Source organism: Symphalangus syndactylus, chromosome 8 (assembly GCF_028878055.3).
Source record: "Symphalangus syndactylus isolate Jambi chromosome 8, NHGRI_mSymSyn1-v2.1_pri, whole genome shotgun sequence".
Taxonomy (NCBI): Eukaryota; Metazoa; Chordata; class Mammalia; order Primates; family Hylobatidae; genus Symphalangus; species Symphalangus syndactylus.
Window position 1 is genome coordinate 38,569,899 of NC_072430.2, and position 23,903 is coordinate 38,593,801.

General features: G+C 41.5%; 1 protein-coding gene across 13 annotated transcripts in view; it reads right to left on the minus strand.

Moving 5' to 3' along the window:
• Positions 1–23,903, minus strand: part of NRXN3 (neurexin 3) — a 1,686,195-nt gene that overhangs the window by 1,550,063 nt on the left and 112,229 nt on the right. For all 13 annotated transcript variants that reach the window (XM_055288598.2, XM_055288594.2, XM_055288597.2 and 10 more), the window contains exon 4: positions 11,168–11,197. In XM_055288598.2, coding sequence (XP_055144573.1) covers positions 11,168–11,197 — 30 coding nt within the window. The remainder of the gene's footprint in view (positions 1–11,167; positions 11,198–23,903) is intronic.

Consider the following 23,903-nt stretch of genomic DNA (forward strand, 5'->3'; position numbering starts at 1 on the left):
TCACAGTCCTTTCATCAACTTCATAGCACACAAGCCATTATAGGTAAAATATTGGACCACAAAATTCACATTATCAAGTTCAGGTTCAGAGATATCACTAATAATAGAAGAGTGTGCTGTTCAATGCACATTTGCCATTTAGCAATTCTTACCAGCAACAAGGAACAATGGATTACAGTAACAAATTTATTTCAAATATTTCAAGAAAATGGGTTGAGAGACTTTTCTATATTTCTTTATTGTTTGAAAGACTTTTATTTGGAGAGAAGTATAATACACACGCACAAACACACACACAATAGTATTTGAGGTTTGAGATTTATTTTTGTATAGTATCAAGCCAATGTGCTGACTCTCATTTCAATAATAGATCTGCAGGCATTTGCAAGGCACAGTCATTAGCTTATCTTTAAGTAAATATTTTGATTGTCAGACAGCTCATTGCAAACAAGGTTCTTTTCCAAACTCACTTCTGATGCATCCAAGCCCACTTGCACATCATTCATTTAATAATCTGTGTCTGTGCCAAAATATAAAATCATCCTAAGGAGGTCAAAGAACAGAGAAAAGCAGGCTTTGCAGGGTTTCATTTAAAAGGGCTGCAGAGCATGTGGGACCCAGTTCTTTTTCAGTTCTATGGTCTTTACTATGCTACATTACCATAAAGCTTAGGAAATGAGCTATTACACACCATCATCCCTCCTAACTGCTATCACAGAAAATCACACACTCACAGAACAGCATTAATTGTCAGAATTAGCAACCATTTAAAAGGCAGCTGTTCTTTCACTCTTAAATAGGCTCCAAATTTCAGACCTTCTCCCTGCATTGGCTGCTCCATCTATTGCTCTTACACACGCACACACATGCATGCACATGCACACAATGGCTCTTTAGCCGAACAAATTTTTTAAATTCTCTATATTCATAAAAAAAAAAAACAAGAAAATGTTATTAAGCAACATTTTTCATCCCAATACTTGCCATCGTTGTTACAACCGGCTGGAAAGCTTCCAACCTGCACAGAAGCACTTTTCAAAGCTCCAGGTGGAAGGTCTCTGTTTTGTGTGGGTTGGGGAAAAAAAAAGAGCAGTATCTCTTTAAGAGTCAACAGTAAATTAACTTGCCCAAAAGAGTGAAATAATTAGCAGTTAGTAGCTTATTAAAAGGATGGTAAAGGCCAAGCTGCCATCTGGGATCTGCAGTTTCTTGTGATTGTTATTATGTCAAGATGTGCAAGTTGCATTAGGTTTCATGTCACCGCGCCTGCCCTTGCTTTACATGTAAATTTTAATGAAAGATGCAGCATTTTTACAATCAGACGTCCAACAAAAAGTGTTATTAGTCGGGCTTTTTACAAAGCATATGGTCTTTTCCACCTCTGCTATTCTGCTTACCACTAAATGCCTTAGGAAAAAAGAGAAAAACTCAATAATATCAATTAGATACTCTCTTTGTATAGACGGAAACCTGCGCTTCATCAAAAACAGGGCGAAGCTACCTCACAAGAGGACAATATTTTTGCTTCTATTTACACACAGTGAAAAACCACACTGCCTGGGTGTCTCACAAGGTTAATCCTTCTTAATGAAAGTTAAGCAATCTAGAGCCTGCCTACTGATTATTACATGGATAAACACAATTTTGGATTGAGTGGGGAAAATACACGTATTTATTAAAAATAAATGGCAATTTTTTAAAAAATAAATCAACCAATAAAGAAAAAGAAGTAATGGCAGAAAGGGTCACGACGGAATCTTATAGTGATGGGCATATTCTATTTCTTGATTTGGATGGTATTTACATGGGCATATACAGGTTAAAAAAAAAAAACCTTTAAGCCGTATGCTTAAGAGCATGCATTTTATACACTTTGCACTGTGTATGCTATCCCTAATAAACAAATAAATGACAAGCAAATAAAAAATTCCGTATGCGTTCACACACAAAGCACATTTTCTTTTCTGATTCTGATAATGTAAAGCGTGGGTGATCAGACTAAATGATTACCTAACAATTTCCGTTTAAAATAAAAAAATTAATTTAAAAACTGCATATATAAAAATACATTAAAAACAATGCATTTAAGACTTTTTACTTGAGGAAAGGTGGTTGTTACATCTGAAAGCTATTTTCAAACTCCCATTGACTGTGAGCAAGGTGTCAGAGGGCTGGGTCTATGTTTGCTCAATTTCTGTGTACTTAGTACCTAGCATATCGTTGGCTCTCCATCAATATTTGTTGAATGCCAAATAAGCATTGCTTTTCTAATATTGAAGCAGAGGATCTGCTAAATTCTAATACATGTCACCCTGGAATCTATTATTTTCAGTACACCTACAAATGGCAACTGTATATAAAAACACAGTACACCAGTATAAGCCTATTAATATGTATTTGCACAAACTGTACCTATACTCAGATATACGCTGCCCTACACACCTAAGAAACAGATCATGGCTTGTACAAGCCTAAGCACATGGGGAAATGCACTTTGCTTATTCTCTCATTAAATATCTTTCCATCAGACTACTCTTTTGAATTCTTTACAAATGAGATGTTTCTTAAAGACAACACAATTCAAAACATTCTTTGCCTGTAGGTGCTATCAAAGTCAAGTTTATGTGTGTATACATATTGATCTACAGTTGAAAATTATATATCTTCTAAGATTAACTAACTCAACTGGATAAGCAAAGGTCTATACAAACAGATAGATCATTATTCATACCTTAGAGGAGAAAGTATTTTATGACATATATACACAGACATAAAATCTATAAGTAATCAATAAATCCAAATTGATCATTGAGGAGGAGGAAACAGACATGTCGTTTCAAAATCTGAGAAATAATTTCTTTTATGTATTGTCAATTGGAATTTAATTAAAACATTCTACTGATACATTGTACATTTTATTATTAAATCTTCTGTTCACATTAACACTTTTTTGAATGCTCCAAGAAACCTCCATGCAAAAAATGTCTTTGGTGTCCAGTGAAAATTTCTAAACAAGAAAAAAACACACTTTTCATATTTTTCAAGCACCGTCTCAAAGACATCACTGCCAAAAATGCAGAGCTGCTAAAATCAAGCAATTTACGTTTTATGTTTAAAATAAATCTATTTTCCCCCACAGACTTTCAAAACATTAGAAGAAGAAAAAATACATGGAAAACAGGCTTCTTGAAAAAACAAAGCGATTTTATATTCATTGTCAAGAGGACAAATCAGTGGTGGATGAGAAATAGATGAGACAAGAGATGGAAATATAATACTGCCCCTATTTTATTATAATTAGATATTTATAGAGCACAGATGAGTTTATTTTCATAATTAGTAGCTGGCATTAGTAAACAAATTTGCATACTCAGTTGGCTATCAAGGCAGTAACTTATTTTCAAGGCTCTCAAGTCCTAGCAGGGACAAGAGGGGCTCAACTCCTCAAATCAGCTTTCTTCATTTTATTACCAGTAAAATGCAATCTACATGAAATCATGTTCAAATTCATGTAGCTTGATTATCTCTTTCCAGTTTGGCCAGTGTTGATTAGCTCAGCATTAGAAGGCCAGTGATCAAATCTACATGGGAAAAATACACATAAACAAATCAAAAATGGCTTCTAAACTCTAAAGGACTAGAATAGATCTTAGGGTCAACACTAACGCAGTCCAGTGAATATAAAACTTTGTAGAGCAAAAGGAAAAAGAAACTAAATCCCCCTGCTGCCCCGGCTGCCCTAAAGGTTTAAAAATCAGTTTTTGATCATTATTGAAGATGTCAGATACCTCTCTCCCAGGTCATTCTCTGCATTCTCCATACCCTCCCCACACTTTCCCATACCACTCTACAAAAGCAACTTTACCCAACACACAGACCAGCCTCTCCGAAGGTAGTGCCAAGGGTAGGAAGGATTCTGGGTAACTGATCACAGCAATGGTCAAAGAGAAAATTAGTCAAACTACCTCCCACTATTGACATCCAGTAAGAAATCTTGAAGGAATCTTTTTCTCCTCCCTTCTTCTCAAGCCAAAGGTCAAAAACTTATGGCTCATGCACCAAATCATCTGGCACGCAGGTGCACACCTGTGTGTGTGTTCATACATACGTACAGAGGAGAAGATACCTTCAGATGACATTTTTATCACGCCCACTTCTGGCTTTTCTTGAGCATCTGGTGACTGTGCTTGCATCCCTGCATGGCAGCGATCAGCTGGAGCAGAGTGGAGACTGCTGCCTTTGATGGGACTTGCACTCTCCAGTTTGCCATGATTCCCACGATGACCTATTGCTTTTCTTACACTAGGACACTACTTATCCCCAGGTCTACTTCTTCAGACTGGTCAGGTTCCTGCTGGCTTTTGGGTCTGTGACCCCTGCCCTGAGTTCAGTTTCAAGGGAAGGTATTTGGTAACCTCATCCAGAATGGGCAATCCCTAAATGGACTAGAAGAAGGGGAAGAAGGCCAAAATATACTCTCAACACTTAAACAGAGGCTTTCAAAACACCTGACCAAGGCTGGTTGCTGAAGTCCTCTGTGTGAGCCACTTCTAGGTAAGTTCACACTTGTTTTTGGCCATGTCCTGCCCAACGGCTTCCTCAACAGAGTGGTTTTTGTTATAGCCTACCCACCCTGCTCAGTTTTGTAGATTTAACTTGACAATTGTTTCCATTATGGATTTACTACTTCATCATTCAGCTTTAAAAGAATGACAACATCTGAGGCATAGTCCTTCTTTTCTCTGAAAAATGTCTAAGAATAAATTCAAGACCTTTCCCACATTTATTCTGGTGTAATCTATAAAATTTTCCCACTGACACTTGCACACACAGGGCCAAGAGAAGGCCTTAGTGAGGAGAGAAGTGGAGCCAGAACACGTGGTCTTACTTCATGACCCATTGGGGCTCCTTTGCTCAGTGATTTGGGGTCATTAGTGTTGTGATAAGGGGCACATGTTAGTAAGTAGAGTGATTTCATTACTAACATCAGTGTTGAAAATCTAATCCTGTCCATCTCCCCTCCCCCATATCTAAAATCAGTTGCTTAGTTCAGTTAAACCATTACTTAATTTTGTAAGCATTCATCAAGTACGACTCTGGCCCTAGTACTAAGCTTGTATAGAATGAGTGACAGAGAGGGCAAAGACACAGGTTTTGGTCCTTTGTGGGACAGGTGTGGGGGAGTGGATTGAAACACATGAGTAAATGTGACTCAAGGCAGTTTGGCATAGGTACCGTATAACACAGCACAAAGTCTGGCAGACTTAGGAGCCTTGGATCTTCAAGGATAAGAGGGAGAAGCATGTTCAAGGACATTTAAGAAAGAGAACAGAGCTTGAGTAAAAGTCTGAAGGCAGGAGAATGCAGTGTGGATGCAAGCAGAGTGACTTGGGGACTTTTGGAGGTGGGGGAGCTGGCAGGGGTGATGGGTGGGCAGAAGGGGTAAGCCCACTGAAAATAAAGCAGGGAAGGCACCTTGACAATTATACAACAAGAATCTACCCAAAATTTTGGAACAGATGAGCTACATGACCCGATTTAATTTTAATTTTGCTTTATTTTCACTTTTAGGAAGATAAACAACAGCAAGATAAGAGGATTAGAGATTTTGAGTCCTTTCTGCATGGAACACACTATGCTAGACACAGCTGGATGTTAACAAATGAATACATTTGTCTTCAACATATGTGCAATCTAGTAGAGAGGAGTGGTCCAAGTCCCAATTAACTTCCATATAAATTGTTAGAGAGGTACATGGAGGAAGAGCCCAACTCTGAATGGAGCATTCAAGGAAAATATCACATAAGAAATGAAATATATGTATTTTTCAATGGGTAGAAAAAAGGGGATTAGGGACTGTTAAAAGGTAGAGAAACAGAATAAGCAAAGTTAAGAGATGAGGAAATTCTAGAGAGGTTATTTGGTATTCCACTTGGCTGGAGCAGCAATTTTGTAGCTAAGCTTAACAGAGGAGCAGGATAAAGGTAAACAGGACCATATAAGGGAAGGCTTTGAAAGGGAGATAGCTAATCCTGCACTCCATTTGGTGGGCAGCAGAGTTTAAGCAATTCTCAACCACTGGATAGACTAGAAGAGAATAGAGGGAAAAAAAAAACAATTAGGAGAGGGCAATAATTGAGTAAGTGCTAACTGGAAACTGATCCAGGGAGCTGACAGTAGAGATGCAAGAGACATTCTGGAGAAGAGTCTCAACAAGCTCTCTCTCCACCAATTGCCTAGGAGTAGGAAGGTTCAGGAAGGAGAATGATAGAAAGCAATTCCTGGGTTTCACACCCGGTGATAAGGCAGGTGGGAAATGCGTTAACAAACAGGAGACATCATAAAGGGAAGCTGGTTTGTGGGCAGATGATATAAAGGTTGACTTTGAGCCTACTGAAGTGCCTCCCTTAGTGGGGCATTTACATAGACATATGCTACAGAGAATGCAAGGTGGTAGGCTGGAAATTATGACAGGTCAGTGTAGAGAGGTAGCTAGAAGGCTTAAACATGGAGGTCACCCTTGTATCTGGGAGAGGCAGTATAGAGTAGGGGTTAGGGGCACAGATTCTGGGTTTGGTTCTCACTTAGTAGTCATCGACTTACATTATCTGACTCTGAGCCTTATTGTTCTTATCCATAAAACAAGAATAATGCCACCACCTACCTCACAGATGAGTTATGAGCATTAAGTGTGACAAGCCCATTAAGCATATAGCACAATGGCTGGCGCATGAAAGTGTCAGCAGCTTCTAGTAGTGGTAGTAGCAGTGACTCCAAGAAAGAAAATAAGATACATTCATGTGCAAAATCTAAAAAACACTCAAAACATCTATTTTATGGGATGCTGTAGGGGATTAGGGAAAGACAAGGAGACAGAGACAGAGACTGAATCTAACGTATTGCCAATGAGAGAAGAGGCAACAGTGCCACATGCATCAGAAAAGTTGAGTCCTAGGCAGATTGGTGGCTGTGCCTATGAGGTCACCAGTGCCTTCCACTAAGTAGTGTCAGTGGAGAGGTGGAGATACAGCCAGATGTAGCCCTTTAATCATTTATTCCTCTTCCTCTCCCCGCTTTCCCACCCACCTCCTTTCAAAAGATACCAACTTAGCAATGGGGTAATGGTTCCCCATGACAGATTTCTGAGAATGAAGCCACCTGGGATTAGCATAAACGGAACAGGCAATCAACCAACCCCAAAGTGGAAAGGACTGAACTGCTTCCAAGGCGACCATACATAACTTTTCAAAGACCCAGAAAAGCATAAAACTCAGATAAGAGATAGCCAGCTCACAGACGCGTCACTGAATCCATGTTTTCAATAACTTGTCAGCCCCTTCTTTCTTCAACATCCTCATGGCATAAAACACATTTCCTACTTCTGTTACTTGCCAGTCTTTGAAGGAAGAGACAGCACACAGACTCATTGAGATAGGGGCTGGAAAATTAGGGAGGAAACAGGGAAGACTAGATGTAGATACATATTTATAATTTATCAATTAACCTCTCCCTTCACTCCTGAACAAGTAATCCAATTTGAGCTGGTGAGCCAGGTTCTTGAGGCTCAGGTCTCTGACAGCTTTGAGTAGAAATGGATGCATTACCCAAAGGTGTGGTACGATGAAATGCATGTCAGAGTGTTGGTGCAAGATTGCACACTCAGCCCCTCTCCTTTTCTCTGCCCACCTGGCAAAAGGCTGGCTTTGTAAGTTAAAATCCTACGTTATCTATTTCTCCTCTTCCTCCTGACTGTGTAACACATTTTCATTCCTGTGTTCTTTCACACCCTCCCAGTCCCACCCTTCTGAACCCATCACCCCATCAGAAAATTCTGAATCCCACATATACAGGAAAAACAACACAGGAAAAAAAGAGAAATAAACAAATAACCCCCCCAATTCCACATTAAATAAAATTTCAGGCAATTCGCCAATCCTCTCCCTTTCTCATCTATCATCCTTCCCCCACCAATGTTATCCTCAAATTCAGTTATTCCAAATAATAGCAACAATGATACATAATTTCATACTTCCCCTGTTCCCTCAATATATTTACTGGGAAGGGATCTTAGAACACCCTCCCCCGTTCCTGCTAGAAAGAGTACAAGATCATACAGAAGGCCCGCCCTCAGTTTAGAGGGAGGCAGGCCAACACAGAATCATCCCCAAACACTGAACATGAAGTGCACTGAAGGGAAATGATAGCATTGGCTTTTTATTTTTATTCTTATTTTTTCAGTTGTTGTTAAAAGCATTAATTTATAATCTGGACTGTATTCAGAATCAACAATCCTCTTGGATGCATGAATATTTCAAAAGGCAGATTGATAGTTATAATGATAAAAATAAAGTGAGCTCTACCTTTACTTCTACCTATAGAAATGAAGGTCCAATTAAGTAGAGGAAGCATGGTGTCCACCATGGAGGCGGCAAGAGAGAGACAGAGAGAGAGCAAGGAGAGTCAAACATCAGCACACTGCAGACACACAAAGAGACATAAAACACACAAAACAAAAACTCTCAACAGTAAAGGCAGTAGCATTGCAACATCCTGAGGGGGCAGCGCAAAACAAACATACAACGTGGAAGCTCAAACAAGCGGTAAACGCTGTGACCAGCAAGGCTGCTCCCTCAGCTTCATGTTCAAGCTCCATCCCATTCATTTCTTCTCAGTCCCATCCTCAGAAACATGACAAAGTCTGCATGCGAAAGTACTGCACAGCCACATGTATGTGAAATTGCATGCACTTAATCTAAAAATGATTAGGGAACATCTCGGAGAAGCTAGGTTCTCCTGTATTTTCCTAACATTAATATGAGTTATGAGGACCAAGAGTATAACACACATGTATAGGTGGTGTACACACAACATACATAAATATTTCCACACATATTTATGGGCACAAAAACAAATTATTAAGATTCAGTAGAAACCAGACAAGCCTCCTTTTTTCATGTTGAAGGAATAAGGAAAAGGAAAGGAGTACTGGTGAGAAGAAGAGTATCAGTTTTTTAGGTAATCATCAAATGGGTGAGAACAGATAAGGGGATAGGAAATGGAAAAGAATGAAAGGAAGAGGAATGCAGTCAAAGGACTGTCTTAAAAACAGATTAAACTTCAAGTTGCAACTTAAAATATTAGTAGCACCAGTCACCCAGAAGAATTCTGCATCCTTTCTTGAAAACCTCTCCAAAGAGGAATTCACAACATCCATGTCTGTCATTATTTCTTTCTCTCTTTCTAGAAGGTACCAGACTTATTCCCCCAGAGCATGGTTGTGTCTGAAGCTCTGTGTGTGTGCATAAGGAATATAATATAGGCTCTCTGAATGCTTTTCATACCAGTGTTGGGATTTAGCCTTCCAAGATATCCATGCTGCATCAGTGTGTCAGCAATAAGCTAAATCAAGATCAAGGAAGTCCCCATCAGCCTATCCCATCTGCCACACTCTGCCCTATGATGTGAGGCACTCAGTTCTCCAAGCCACTATAAAAGCTTGGAGAACTCCTGAGGGGCACCTGGGAGCATAAGGCTAAAGAATGTAGGAGGGGAAAAAAGAATGTGGGGGGGGTTATTGGGACTCTAAGCGTCTGCTGTTGCTGTGTAACTTGTCACCAAAGTTGAGCCATCGAATTCCAGCAATTCATAGAGCTCAGTTCCTCAAAGAGATGTGCTTAACTCTCTCAAGCTACCTGCACACTGGTCAACATCAGGCACATCCCCTACTCATGTCCATCTCATAGTCACTTGCTGTTGGCCCTTCCCTCCCTCGCTAAACTGCAAGAACAGAGACTTCATCTCAGCCTCTTCTGGAGCCCCTTCTAATACTAGAGAACTCACCTGATCTCCTCTCCCAGTTCTATTTTTTGACATATGCTCTCTACCAAACCATCTCTTTATTGAAATTTCTGAAGTCCACACCACTGGTCTTGGCTTAGGTCTGGAGGATACATTTACATTGGAAAAGTAGGCTTCCTCCTTACCCTGCTTTGTCAGTTCAGAATGCCCTCGACTGCCCACTTCCACAGCTAACTGGATGCTAAACAAACTTCTTCCAGCCTCGGGCAGTTCCTTGATTTGATGATACTGCCGTTTATGTCAAAAATGTCTGATGGACTCAATGTCAGGGAGCAGGGGAGGGGAAGTCCCACCCTCCTCAAAAGATCAAGAAAAACAGGAATATATAGAATTATCCTTCTTTCCCCTTTTCTTTGGTCCTCCAGAAGAGGTGCTGAGTCCCATGTATATTTCAACATGACATAGTCAAGAAAAATTAGAGTTTTTGGTTACAGGGCAAGGCAGGTAGACCAATCTTGCAATCATCCCAAGGCTCAGAAGAAACACAATAGCAGCAATTGAACTGTGAAGGAAAAAACAATTTTAAGTAGGCTCAGCTCTCAACTCCTGATTTAGGCTGATAATGTGGAAAATTTTTATTTAGGAGAAAAAGGCTTCATTCACATCCCACCCTGTGCTTAGCTGAGCTGAATTTCCTGCACAGTTCATTCCCTGCATATTTGAATATTTTAGGTTGCAGATGCTGAATTTACAGATCTTTATATGCAGTTTTCTTCAGGGTGTATAATGAGTTAGAATTCTGCCATGAGGACATTAGCATGTTCTTTAGGTGGTTTTTGCTTTTATATAAAACTGAAAACAGTCAAACCCACAAGGGCTTCCTTTGACCATGGAGGGCAGATCATTATGGGCAGTGGAATGGAGGGGAGGACAAAAAGCAGAGGGAAATTCAGGGAGGAGCCCAGCTCCTCTCCCCCAGCCTGGAGCCCTGGCATGGGGCCTGGGGAGGAGCAGGAGGAAGTTAACCGCTTGGTTGCTCTGAAATTAGCTTCATTCACCCCCATTATCGACACCGTCATGCCTGGTTTCATGCTTCCCTCTCGGATGCAGCCCAGCAGGGCCAGCGCCCAAAATAACAAATGGTGGTGGAGAATGGAGAAGCCAAGGGGACAATGGGAGTGGGAAACCATGATGCATCAAGGAAGGTGCCCCCACCCCCACTGCAGGGTGGTCCTGCAGCCAGCCTGGCCCAACGCAGGAAGGACAGGCAGCGAATGGCCTGCCAGTGACGATGAGGCTCTGTGACCAGCCAGAGGCACGGAGACAAGCAGTTCAGGCAGCTGCAGGACCACAAGCACAAAGCACCTACCTTGTTCACTCATCATGAGGTGGGAGAGGCCTGAGGAAGAGAAAGAGGGAGAAAGGGAAGAGGAGCGGGGAAGGGTAAGGAAAAAAAGAAAGAAGACAAAGTTAAAATCCCAAATGCAGTACCATCTTAATCCTTGAGTGGAAAAAGGAGTAGCAGGGGCCACACGCTTGCTCACACGTCAGACTCCACATGCACATACCCTGGGACATGCAACAAACACGGACACCCCAGCCTTCCTGCTGCTGGGCAGAAAGCCCGGCTTTCTAGCTTACAGTCTTGTGTTTGCGCAACTGCTCTGGGCCTAATCACGAGAACTTTCCTTTTACCGTTGTTCTGTGCAATAGGTAGGATTTGTGATAGATCTGTTAAAGATTAAGTCCCTTGGAAAGCAGACTTAAGACGCCAGGTAAAGTAGGTTTCTTTCTTTTAAATTTCTTGTAATAGTAATACATGGTCACTGTAGAAACTTGGGAAAAATCATCAGAACAAAAATAAAAATATCAGTGGCAATCCCACCTTCCAGAGACTACCATCCAACTTTTTTTCTCTAGATAGTCTTTTCTACAAAAATTGAATCATGTGGAATGTACCAAATAAGTTCCTGCTTGCAAGAGTTGCTCAGACAACCTGGAACTGTTTCTATCACTGTCATCTTAGCCCAGTGACAACGATACCACTTCTTCCACTTCTCCCCCACCCTCTTTCCTAGAAAGGCCTCCACACTTGATCAGGGAGGACTAGCCCAGCACTGATTGGTTATAAAAGGTATGTAAAGTCCCAATAAATAGATAACAGAACCTCTGGCTATATTATTATGGAAGGCAAACAGGGATATTAAGAGCTCCTTGGTTCAGGAAAGCACAAGCCTTGATAAATCTATTAAAAAGAAAAAATGTTCAACCAAGAACCAATTGTACCAGTTATCTGCTCTTGTATTGGTTCTGTTATTACTGGAGATATTTGACAATATCAAATCACTCCAGAGAACCTTTACTTTGAGCAAAATTCAGGGATATAGGGGATTAATAAAGGAAAAAAAAAAACCTCTAAAGTATGGAAATCTCTAAATGTTTTTAGAGATTACTAGAGATTTAGAAAAGTAATCAGAGACAAAATATAGGTCAAGCAACTGACTTTTAAAAGATCAATAATATATTAAATACACAGATACATGTGCCATAAATGTCATGGGGTCTATTTTTTAAACAAATTTCATTAAACTATAATATTTTAAATAGAGAGTTTTAGTATTTGTTGCTCTAGGACCAGGATAAATACTCATGGAAGAATGAAATCAAGACAAAACAAGTTATTCTCATGATTGTTTTGTTCAAAAAATTCATTTTGGGTCTTTTATGGGGGAAGGGTATAGTAAGAAGAGAGGAGAAAAGGCCCTAGACTTGGTTAAGAGAAACTTCCATAGAAATAACTGTTCTTAAAATGTCTGTTGGAGTATATGGCAAGGGGAACAGGAACAGAACAGGTGTATGAATTCAGTAGGTGACCCTCACAAGAGTGGCTCACACCTATAATCCTAGCACTTTGGGAGACCAAGGCAGGAGAATAGCTTGAGTCCAGGAGTTCAAAACCAGCCTGGGCAACATAACAAAACCCCGTCTCTACAAAATAAAAATTAAAAAATTAGCTGGGCGTGGTGGTGCATGCCTGTAGTCCCAGCTACTCAGGTGGGCACTGAGGTGGGAGGATCACTTGAGCCAAGAAGTTTGAGGCTACAATGAGCTATGATCACACCACTGCACTCCAGCCTGGGTGACAGAGCAAGACCTTGTCTCAAAACAAAAAAAAAAGAATAAGGAAGATCTAAAGAGCTACCTAACAGTCAAATAGAGCATTAAAAAGGGCAAATATTTTACTTCTGAGATTAAAGATATTTAGCAGCGGCAGGAAGTAGTAGGAAAGAGATGGAAGAGTCTTTATTTGACCCATGTGAATATTTTTTAAATTTACCAAATAAAGAGTGAACAGGACATCTGGTAGTAAGAGCAGTTTCAAGCCTCGTAAAAACCCCTACAGTTGCGCCTTATCTTATGTGCTTCCCAAAGTGTATTTCACTGACGATCTACATCGGCCACCTGGAGATGCTTAGTAAAAACGAAGATCCTGGGCTTCACCCAAGACCTAATGAATCAGAATTTTGGGAAGGAGTGGGGGCCAGATCTGAATTTTAAACGAGTTGCCCAAGTGATTCCCATGCTTACTGGAACTTGAGAGCTACCCCTTTAGAGTGGCATATAAATCAAATTTTGGTAAATTAAATCGTATAATAAATGCACTAAGGGGAACTGGATATTTAATAGAACCCTGCAGTGCACCCTTTTGTAAAGGGAAGAATCCTTTTAAAATGCAAATAACTCACCACCTGTGTTTTTAAAATTGAAATATGTACTTATCAGGTTTTATTAAACTACGTACGTAGTTGCAGTATTGCCACTCAAATAAAATGTTCATATTCAACTTATAAAACCCTTAAATAGAAATACTAGGCCAGAAAACGAGATATGTGATCCTGATGCCAAAACTTTGCTTTTATAGCCAATACAGCAAAATGGATATGAATCAGTGTGACAGGAAACAGGACTGGGGGGAGAAACCATGTAACCATAATATGGTTTGTTTTATTTTGCTTTTTGAGGAAAGAATTATCTTCCACTTTCAAGGGCTTTTACATCAGTACATTTTCTTGCACAAAGCTGTCCTCAGAGCTTGCAGAGTTAAAAACTGGAAACCAAGAATTCCATCATGCCCAGGTCTATTTTGAAATTCTGCTTCTCTGCCTTCTACCTCAAAACACTCCTACTTGCTGCTAAAAATCTCAAGCCCCTCAACAGTGAATGGAAGTACCAACAACCAATCATCCAAACAATTCATGTATCTACCACATGCATAGACTGAATAAGGTAGTGGGGATACAAGTAAGTGTGGGACATCATCCCTGACATCTAGAGTTCAGTCTAGCTGGGAAGGTGTGCATGTGCTTTTATTTACACACACACATATTTGACATATACACTGATACCTGACAGTGATGCATGGGGGTTAAGATCAAGGACTTCAGAGCCAGATTTGATTTCCATCTGTGCTACTTTCTAATTTGTGACGCTAGGAAAGTTGTTAAACATTTCTTTGCCTTGATTTTCCTATCATAAAATTTGACTAATAATAATGCCTACCTCAAAAGTTATTTTGAGGATTAATATATAAAAATTTGTGCTTACACATAGGAGCTTTTTCTTTTCTTTTCTTTTCTTTTTTTTTTTTTTTTGAGACGGAGTCTCACTCTGTTGCCCAGGCTAAAGTGCAATGGTGCAATCTCGGCTTACTGCAACCTCCGCCACCCAGATTCAAATGATTCTCCTGCCTCAACCTTCTGAGTAGCTAGGATTACAGGTGTGTGCCACCATGCCTGGCTAAATTTTGTATTTTTCAGTAGAGATGGGATTTCGCCATGTTAGCCAGGCTGGTGTTGAACTCCAGACCTCAGGTGATCTGCCCGCTGCAGCTTTCCAAAGTGCTGGGATTACAGGCATGAGCCACCACGCCCAGCCTGACACGAGCTTTGTAACAGTTGTTGTTGATGTTATTTTTATTATGCTATGGAAATATACTGACATGTAAGGCAATACCTATTATAGTACCTGACAGACAATAGGTGTTCAGTGTGTGTTTGATGATTGAATGAGGAGTGAATGGATAATTGCTAAGTGTCAAATGATTAATTCAGACAATAAGACCAGTAGGGACTATAAAGAGGCTTCCAGGTGCTCAGAAAAGGTTTCTGGAGGACAGAGGAATTTTTAACAGGTCTTGGAAAATGGTTTAGGGTTTAGATGGAGGACACTCCAGGTAGCAGCACGAGCTACCAGGATCATAAAGTGCATTGGTAAGGACTTTTCTGTTCAGCTTTTCAGAAGCAACCAGGACACTGCCAGGCATGTGATTGAGACATAACAGCATGCTATACAAATAAAGGAATGAATACATATGCATAGTTCATACAGAGAAAAAGTGAAAGATGATCCTAAGAATCAGAGTATAGAGGTCTGGAGTTTCAAGGCTAAGCAAAGTGGACTTGATCTTGTCACTGATGGGAGACATTGAGGGTTCATAGGCAAAAGAAAAACCCAAGGAAGATGTTATCGAAGAAGATTATTTTTGCAATACTGTGAATGAGATGGATCGGGGGGAAAGAGACAGAGGCACAGAGATCAGTTACAGGGGAAGGGCCTAAATTAGTATCATGGCAGTGGGAAAGAAAAGAAAAAAGAGGATTGAACAGGCATCAGTGATGGATGAGATGCTTTAGGAGAGGGCTGGATGGGAGACTGGGGGAAACAGTCACAGAAATAGGAAGGTGGGATGGAGTAGGAGGATGGATTCAAGGTGGTGGGGACAATAAGTTCTGTTTGACACATAAAGAGCTGAAAGGAGGAATCAGTCAAGCAAAAGATCCAGTGTGCCCTTAACAATGTAAGACTACAGTCTGAGAGAGAGTCAGGACAAATATTAATATAAGGGCTTCTCACAACCCCATTCATAGATGAGAGGGTCAGCACCTGTGTCAGTGAATGACACCTCAAAGGAAAAGGGGTTGGAGCCCTGAGTCTTAACCTGGGAGGAGTGGGGAAATATTAAGATATCCTGGAGGTTCTTTTTTTCCAAGTATATTCAACATTAAGATATAAATGTTGAAATAATTTTACATTTAAAAAAAGGAAAAGGAACTATATGGCTTTCCAACATAAATTATAGAAAATAATGCTCAAAAAATCTTAACTGAGTAGGATATAATTAGCAAGAAAGGAAACAGAGTCTGTGCTAGGTATGCATTCTCTATGTCATAGATGAGGAAGGGGTAAAAATGAAGATGGACCTTCTAGTCGACCTCAGAAACAGGGGGTCAAAATGCCTGCCCATCAGCAGCAATCTCCCAGGCCACACAGCCCTAGGACCAGCACCCTGGCTGATTTTGGAGTTTGGCATTTATTCTGGGCTTGATATTCCAGGGCTGCCAAAAGAAAAGGCACAGGCTAAAACGGGGGCTCATGGAAGCAGAGGGGACCACACCTTTCCAAAACAGTCTCACCATTGGTTCTGGCTTTGAACAGATCTTCAGCTATGACTCAAAATGCAGCACCATTAAAGTTCACCTAAGGAAATTAGGAATTGCCAGTGTCAAATTCTTATGGAACTACAATTCCTTTTTTAAAAAATAATTACAAAAATATAAGAAAGCAACGGAAGTGTCTCCTGTTTGATGTCACACCCTGAAAAAGTGCTACTCCAGCTGGATCCCAACAGGATGTCTGATACTTTTGACCCTTCCACCTCCCTCTTTCTAGTCCTATTAATATATTCCACCCTTCCTGTACCTGCCTATCTGTGGCACACAGGTTCTCGGGGTACATAGAGGAATAAGAAGAGAAAAAGATCACCAGGAGATAAGACATACAAAGTTGAAATTGCCTTAGAATAGACTGCAAATCATATGTAAATTATATGCAAAGTACACGTAAGGCCCTCTAAACTATGTTACACCCTTTGGGAAAATCCCCATGGAGATAGCTATAGCTGCTTTTGCAGCTCGGGAAAATGGAAATGGCTATGAAAGCAAAGTCATTTGTAAGCGGCTGTGGCCATCATGAAGCCTGTCATGAGAATGACTAATACAGAGAATAGAAACCATTTACTGAAACAGGCAAGAGGAAGATGTAATGTTCAGGAACCAGGCCAGAAGTTGAAGGCCTCCATCATTTAAGTTAATATTGTCTCCCCCTTAAATCTATAATATCCCACCCACCTCAGATGGTTTTCAAATCCATCCTTCTTTCCTTCACCCTGGACGGGTAATTGGCAAAAGCATTTCAGGGAAGGAAGGAAGTCACTCACAAGGGGAGAAAAAAAGAAAAAGATTCAGCAAAGAAGAAAAAAAAGTTATCTCTGCCAAGACTTTTATTTCACTCGCTTTCAGAGTAACTTTTATCTCAGTAAAAAATCCACATATATCATCTCTTTTTTTCATAGTGAAGTAGAGAAATTAAATGTCACTAATTGCTGCAAGTGCCAAGTGCCAACGATGAATTCTTATGAAGCCACAAGGACTTTTTAAAAGAGTAATTACATAAAATCAGAAGGTCATAGAAATATTCACCTGATGTTTCTGGAAGAACTCAGGAGATATTGAAGGGGGAAGAGGGTGGGCCCCCGAATTTACAGAAGCCAAAAGTGTCTGTAGGGTGACCAGGAATTCGGAAAAGAGAGAAAGGGGAAAAAAATCTCATGTTGTTCAATTTGCATTTTAAAGAGGAAAGTGGCCAGATAACCCTCCCAAAAATGACCTGGGAAAGGAAGAATTTCATCTTCCAGTTGAAATACACATCTTACCATTTTAAGCACTAAAGAGAAGGAATTCAGTTAACTTGGTAAAGAGAATTACAATAACAGCTAATATCTGTTGGTTGTTTATCACAGACGAGACATGGCTATGTGTTATCTCATTAAATACAGCTCTGTGGTAAAGACATTGCTATACCATTAATTTTACACGTGAGAAAACCGAGGCTGAGAGCTAAAGTCACACTACCTTAGTGAGGGGTGAAGTGAGGACTCTGCACCAGCAGATGGACTTTCCAGCCTGTGATGGTAACCATGACACCAGTTACCCCCTCTAGTTCAGTGCCAATGGAGAAGAAAGGAGACATATTTCAGAGAATCCAGAAGCAGAAAATAGTGCCTAGACATCAGCTTCATTTATGGCCCTGGCTCAGCATGGTTTAAAGGGCCCTGGGAAGCCCTTTTAAATGACTATCTTCTCCCTTTCCTCAATCCTCATCCACAGAATCTACTAAAACATGAAGTTCTTCCTTCCCCAAGTTATCTAGTGGCATAAAGCCACTTCTCTCTTTAAAATGCAAATTTAAACATGAGATACACTTAGACTCCTCAGTCATGGATACTGTCATGTATGAGATCATCAGGGCAGCCAGGTTATAGGTCTCTCATCCAAGACAGGGGCATGCACAGGAGCTTTTGAATAGAGAAAGTCAAGAGACATGCAGACTGAAGAAGTCTGCCACCATGGGCAGGAGGGAGGGCACAGGGGACAGGGTGGGATTGAGAAGAATGCGTACAGGAAAGGGGAAGGGTCAGAAGAAACCTTCTACCTAAGTTCCCCCCCACCTTTTTTTTTTTTTTTTTTTTTTTTTTTTTTTTTTTTTTTTGAGACAAGGTCTCACTCTGTTGCCCGGGCTAGAGTGCAGTGGCGCAGTCACGGATTGTGGATCACTGCAGCCTCAAACTCCTGGGCTCAAGCGAACCTCCCACCTCAGCCTCCTGACTAGCTGCAATTACAGGCAAAATCCATAATTTTGTCTCAGACCACCCCTTCCCTGAGTAATTCCCTGTGAACCTGAATCTACTTTTTCTGCCCAGGGTTCGCTAGTTCCTTACAGCAGAGCCTAGGCCTGCTCCACATTTGGATCAATGATGTGTCTGAAGACATTCATGACATGCTGTCTGGATGTTGTGATGACCTCAACCTGAAAGTACCTAATTTGTTAGATATAAGAATTAGGGTCCAAAAGGATGAGAATAGGCAAAAGTGAAATTTAATTTTAAGGACTAAATGTAAATTTTGGCACTAAGTGCAATCCTCTACCCACCAGAATAAAAATGTTCAAAAGTCTCACCTTTTCTCAGCGTTGTCTGTACCAGACATAAGGTTTTGGTTCAGTGTATGTTGCCATACATTAGGGGAGGCATTAGTCAAGTGGAGTATTAATTCCAAAGGAGAATACCTAGGATCATGAGGGACCCAAAACATGTCAACATGCAGAACAGCTCAAGGAACTACTATGTGCAGCTAACTTTGTAAAAAAACTCATGTAAGAGCATGAGAGCTACCATTGAGCAGTTTTGTTTTGTTTTGTTTTGTTTTGTTTTGTTTTGTTTTGTTTCTTTTTGAGATGGAGTCTCGCTCTGTCGCCAGGCTGGAGTGCAGTGGCACAATCTCAGCTCACTGCAACCTCTGCCTCCCAGGTTCAAGTGATTCTCCTGCCCCAGCCTCCCCAGTAGCTGGGATTACAGGCATCCGCCACCACGCCCAGCTAATTTCTGTATTTTTAGTAGAGACAGGGTTTCACCATGTTGGCCAGGATGGTCTTGATCTCTTGACCTTGTGATCTGCCCACCTCGGCCTCCCAAAGTGCTGGGATTACAGGTGTGAGCCACCATGCCTGGTCCCCGTCGAGCGTTTTTAAAGTTGTACATGCATGACGGGAAAAAAAAAAAAAAAAAAAAAAAAAACAAGCACATTTGGCATGAACAGTGGCTACTCAGGAGGCTGAGGCAGGAGAATCGCTTGAACTCGGGAGGCAGAGGTTGCAGTGAGCCGAGACTGCGCCACTGCACTCCAGCCTGGGCGAAAGAGCGAGACTCCATCTCAAAAAAAAAAAAAAGGGAGTCCTGAGACCACTCTATAATGAACTGAACTGATCCCAATCATACTCATAATACTGTATGTGGTGTGGGCATCCTTCTTTGGAAAAGATGCAAAAAATAAAATGTGTCATTTTTCAGAGAACAATGACCTGGAAGAAAGAATTAAAACCCCTTGTAGGAGAATGCTTAAAAAAAAAAACTGGAGATGTTTTAGCCTTTAGAAAAGAAGATCCTTAAAGACAAAAGCCCTGTCTTCAAGCACCAGGAGTGTAATTAGAGCTATTCTATGTGTCTCCAAGGGCTGGAAGCCATACAGGTGGTGGAGGCAATAGCAACTAGGGATAAGAAAGAGCTTTCAAACATTCGGTGCTGTTGGAATGGAATGGAAAAGCTAAAGGAGCAATGAGTTGCTCATCTCTGAAGGGGTCCAAGCCAAGTCTGAATTAACTCTTACAGAAGAGATTCAAAAATTAGGTGCACAGAGAGCCTTGACAATCTATTGGGCCTCTTCCTTCCTTGAAATGCTGATTCTAACCACAGGTTTATGAGCACCTACAATGTGGCAGGTAGTGGGGATACAGGCACGGATAAATCTCTGTTCTCAAGGAGTGAGACACTGCTGTCCTTCAAGTGCCCACGGTAGCAGATAAGGGGGCCAGAAAATACACAGCTGACTATGGTGTATCATCATGATGGCTTTACTAGACCTACGGCCTAAAAGCCATGGGGAACTCAAAGGAAGATCATCATCCCATCTTCCCTTCTACCTCCTCTTCACAATCTCCCACACTACTCATGATATATGTGGGCGTATAAAATTGTGGTGAAGAGTGAAGCTTTCAGGTCCCTTCATCTTCAAGATGACTTTATTTTAAAACAGTGATTCTCAAACTTTGGTTGTATTAGAACCACCTGGGAGAACTATCGTAGTTTAGTGAGCCTGGATCTCATTCATTAGCTCTCCAAGTGATTCTGATGCATACCAGAGTTTGCAAACCAGTGCTCTCAATAATCCAAAGCCTGGATTCAAATTCCAGCTCCACCTCTCACTAATGGTGGGACTTCTGAGCAAGTTAACTTTGCACTTCCTTCTGCCTCTCATCTGAAAAATGCCTGTAAAATTTCCTGCCTCTCATCTGTAAAATATCCTTTCAGAATCACTGTGACAATCACATGTAACCTATATGGAATACACTTAGCACAGTTCCTAGCACACAGGAAGGGCTCAAAAGCATGTAGTTATTGCTGCCATTATTTAGGGGACTGGTCTATCTAGGTCCTCTCTCTGCCCTGCCCTCCATCTCTTGCCAACACCATTTCTCTAATAAGCTGGCAGCATTAGCGGACCACCTGCCCAGTGCATCCTCAGATGCCTCCCTACATGGTCACAGTCAGCTAAGCTACCCCATAAAGGGACCCACTGCCCTGGACTCTCAGCTGCATTCTACCTCCTCACCCCTCCTGAGGCCTAGCCCAGCAAACTGACAAGCTTAGCCTCGTCCTTACCAGACCTCCCTAGGCAGGTCTGCAGACTGGGAGGATCTCCAAGCCTGTCCCAAACTAGCTGTGTGGCTTAGCTGAGTCACGTGGGAGGTCTGTTGCCTCATTTCCCCCTCCTGGACAGGGAGGGAACTGGTCTAGAATAGTCTCTCAATGGCCTCATCAATGACATTTTGAGCAGCACAAATCTTTGAATGAGGCTCTCCTGCATATCACAGCACATTTAGCATTCATTACCCCTTCCTTCTAAATGCCACTGCTGCCCTCAACACTGGAGCAACAAATAAACACCTCCGCCCATTTGGCAGGGGCAGGGGCAGGATACCACGAATGATTTTCCCAGCTAAAGCTCTGGCCTTGCCCTCCAGAACTGGGAAATGAAATGTGACCATAACCAATACCCCAGTGGGTCTGCCTGTCTAATACAATAAAGGAGGGATTTCTAACAGCTCTAGAAAAAAGCACCAAGGCCCAGTGATCTGCATCCCTGAGTGAGCCAAAGCTGGAGGCAGGTTGAGAAGCAGCTCCTTACTCACACTTACTCATCGAGAACAGCTACAGGAGCCAGGGGGTCTTCCTGGGCCCCAGCCAGGCAATTGGCTGGGAATTGAGCACTGTTAGCCTAGCTGAGGGCCCCCTTCCAATCTAATTACATGCATTGGAGGTAGATTTCCCTGCAGCCTCCATCTCCCACTGAGCCAAGCCCAAGATGGGCACTGAATAAAGATTCATTCAATTACCTTCTGTCTCAGGGTGAACCCCAATAAAAAGCGGACTTTCTTTCAGCGGGATGTGGGATAAAACAAAGAGCTGAGTCCTAAGCACTGTTGATTCATTCAGGAAGTGTTTTTCTGTGCCTGCAATGTATTGGCAGTGTTCTAGGCTAAGAGGGCACAGTTGTAAACAGCAGTGTACCTTTGTGAAGTGTACACTCTAGTGGAACTCCCTAGGAGATGTCTCCTGGGCCGCACCTACCAGGGTTTGCATTCTGTTCCACTACTTTTTACTGGGTTGTATCAGTGAGGTACTTATTGTACCTGAGCCTCAATTTGTTCATGGGTGAAATGGGCCAAATAGCAATTTACCTCCTAGGGATGTCAAAAGCATTAGATGAGGCATGTAATACTTAATATTTCCATGCCTGGCTTAAAATACAAGCTCAACAATTTCAAATGTTTTTTATCATAAGGTAATAAGGAAGAAAAGCAAGTAGGAGTATTGCCCTAAAGAATAGCAAAGAAAAAACAAAATATCTCATAGGTACTACTAGAGTTAGGAGGTTTAAGTCTTTGGTAATGGAGAAGGCATTCTGCTGGTTGCTATTCCCCAAGGTATCTCAGTCAGATGGTCTAAGCATACAGCCTCAGAATCAAAGAAGCCTGAAAGGTCATCTGATTCTAATCTATCAGGTTAAAGAAAAGAAGCCTATTGCCCAGAGAGGTTACATGACTTGCCCAAGGACGTACACCTCCTGGGAAAAGTGGCAGAACTACCAAGCAGAATTCCAGACCTGCATTTACATTCTGAAACTTACCATACCTGCTTCTGACCTTGGGCAAAGGATGCAATGTATTCGAGCTCAAGGTTCTTCATCGGTGAAGTGGTAGGTGCCTGGTAAAGAACTGCGGTTCTCTACAAAATATTGGTCCCCTTTGCCCCTTTTTACTGGTTCCTAAGCCCCACTTGAGAACAATGGCTGGGATCTAAGTTTGAGGGACCTCTTGATTGGAAGCACAAAGGGCAGGACAGATGGGAGAGGATACGCGACAGGAGAGAACAGCAGGTGTGTTTGGGGAGGTTCTACAGCACTGTGCAGGAGCATGCCTCAAGACAATTAGGAGACCAAGACACAGCTACAACAGTGGGTTGATTTTCTGTTTTTAAAAAAACCTTTCTGAGCCAAAGTATTTTCATCTATAAAATGGAAACATGTGCTTAAAGGATCAAATGGATAACTTATGTGAACCCCGAAAATCTGAGGTCTCAGTTAATTTAGAAAGTTTATTTTGCCAAAGTTGAGGACCCACTCTGACACAGCCTCAGAAAGTCCTGCTGACACATGCCCAAGGAGGTCCAGGCACAACTTAGTTTTATATATTTTAAGGAGACATGAGATATCAATCGATGTATGTAAGAAGTACATTGGTTAGGTCTGGAAAGGCGGGACAACTTGAAGCAAAGGCAAGAAGCGAGGAGGGGGCTTCCAAGTCACAGATAGGTGAGAGATGAAGGGTTGCATTCTTTTGAGTTTCTGATTAGCCTTTCCAATGGAGGCAATCAGATATGCATCTAGCTCAGCGAGCAGCGGGGTGACTTTGAATAGGAGGCAGGTTTCCCCTAAGCAGTTCCCAGCTTGACTCTTCCCTTTAGTGATTTGGGAGCCCCAGGATTTATTTTCCTTTCACATTTATAATAATAGCTATTTTATATATGGCTAACTATGTGCCAGGCACTGTTCTAACACAAGCTCAAAACAACTCCATGAGGTAGGTTCTCTTATTGTCCCCATTTTGCAGATGAAAGAAGTGGAACCCCCACAAAGGTAAAGTAACTTGAATAGGTCACAGTGCCATCACAGAGATAGAGGTGGCAAACTTTTGTTTAATAAGAAGCCAGATCGTAAACACTTTAGAGGCTGTGAGGTTCTATCACAAAGATGAAACTCTGCCTGGGCAGCTCAAAAGTAGCCGAAGACAGGCCAGGCGAGGTGGCTCACACCTGTAATCCCAGCACTTGGGGAGGCTGAGGCAGGTGGATCACAGGTGGTCAGGAGTTCGAG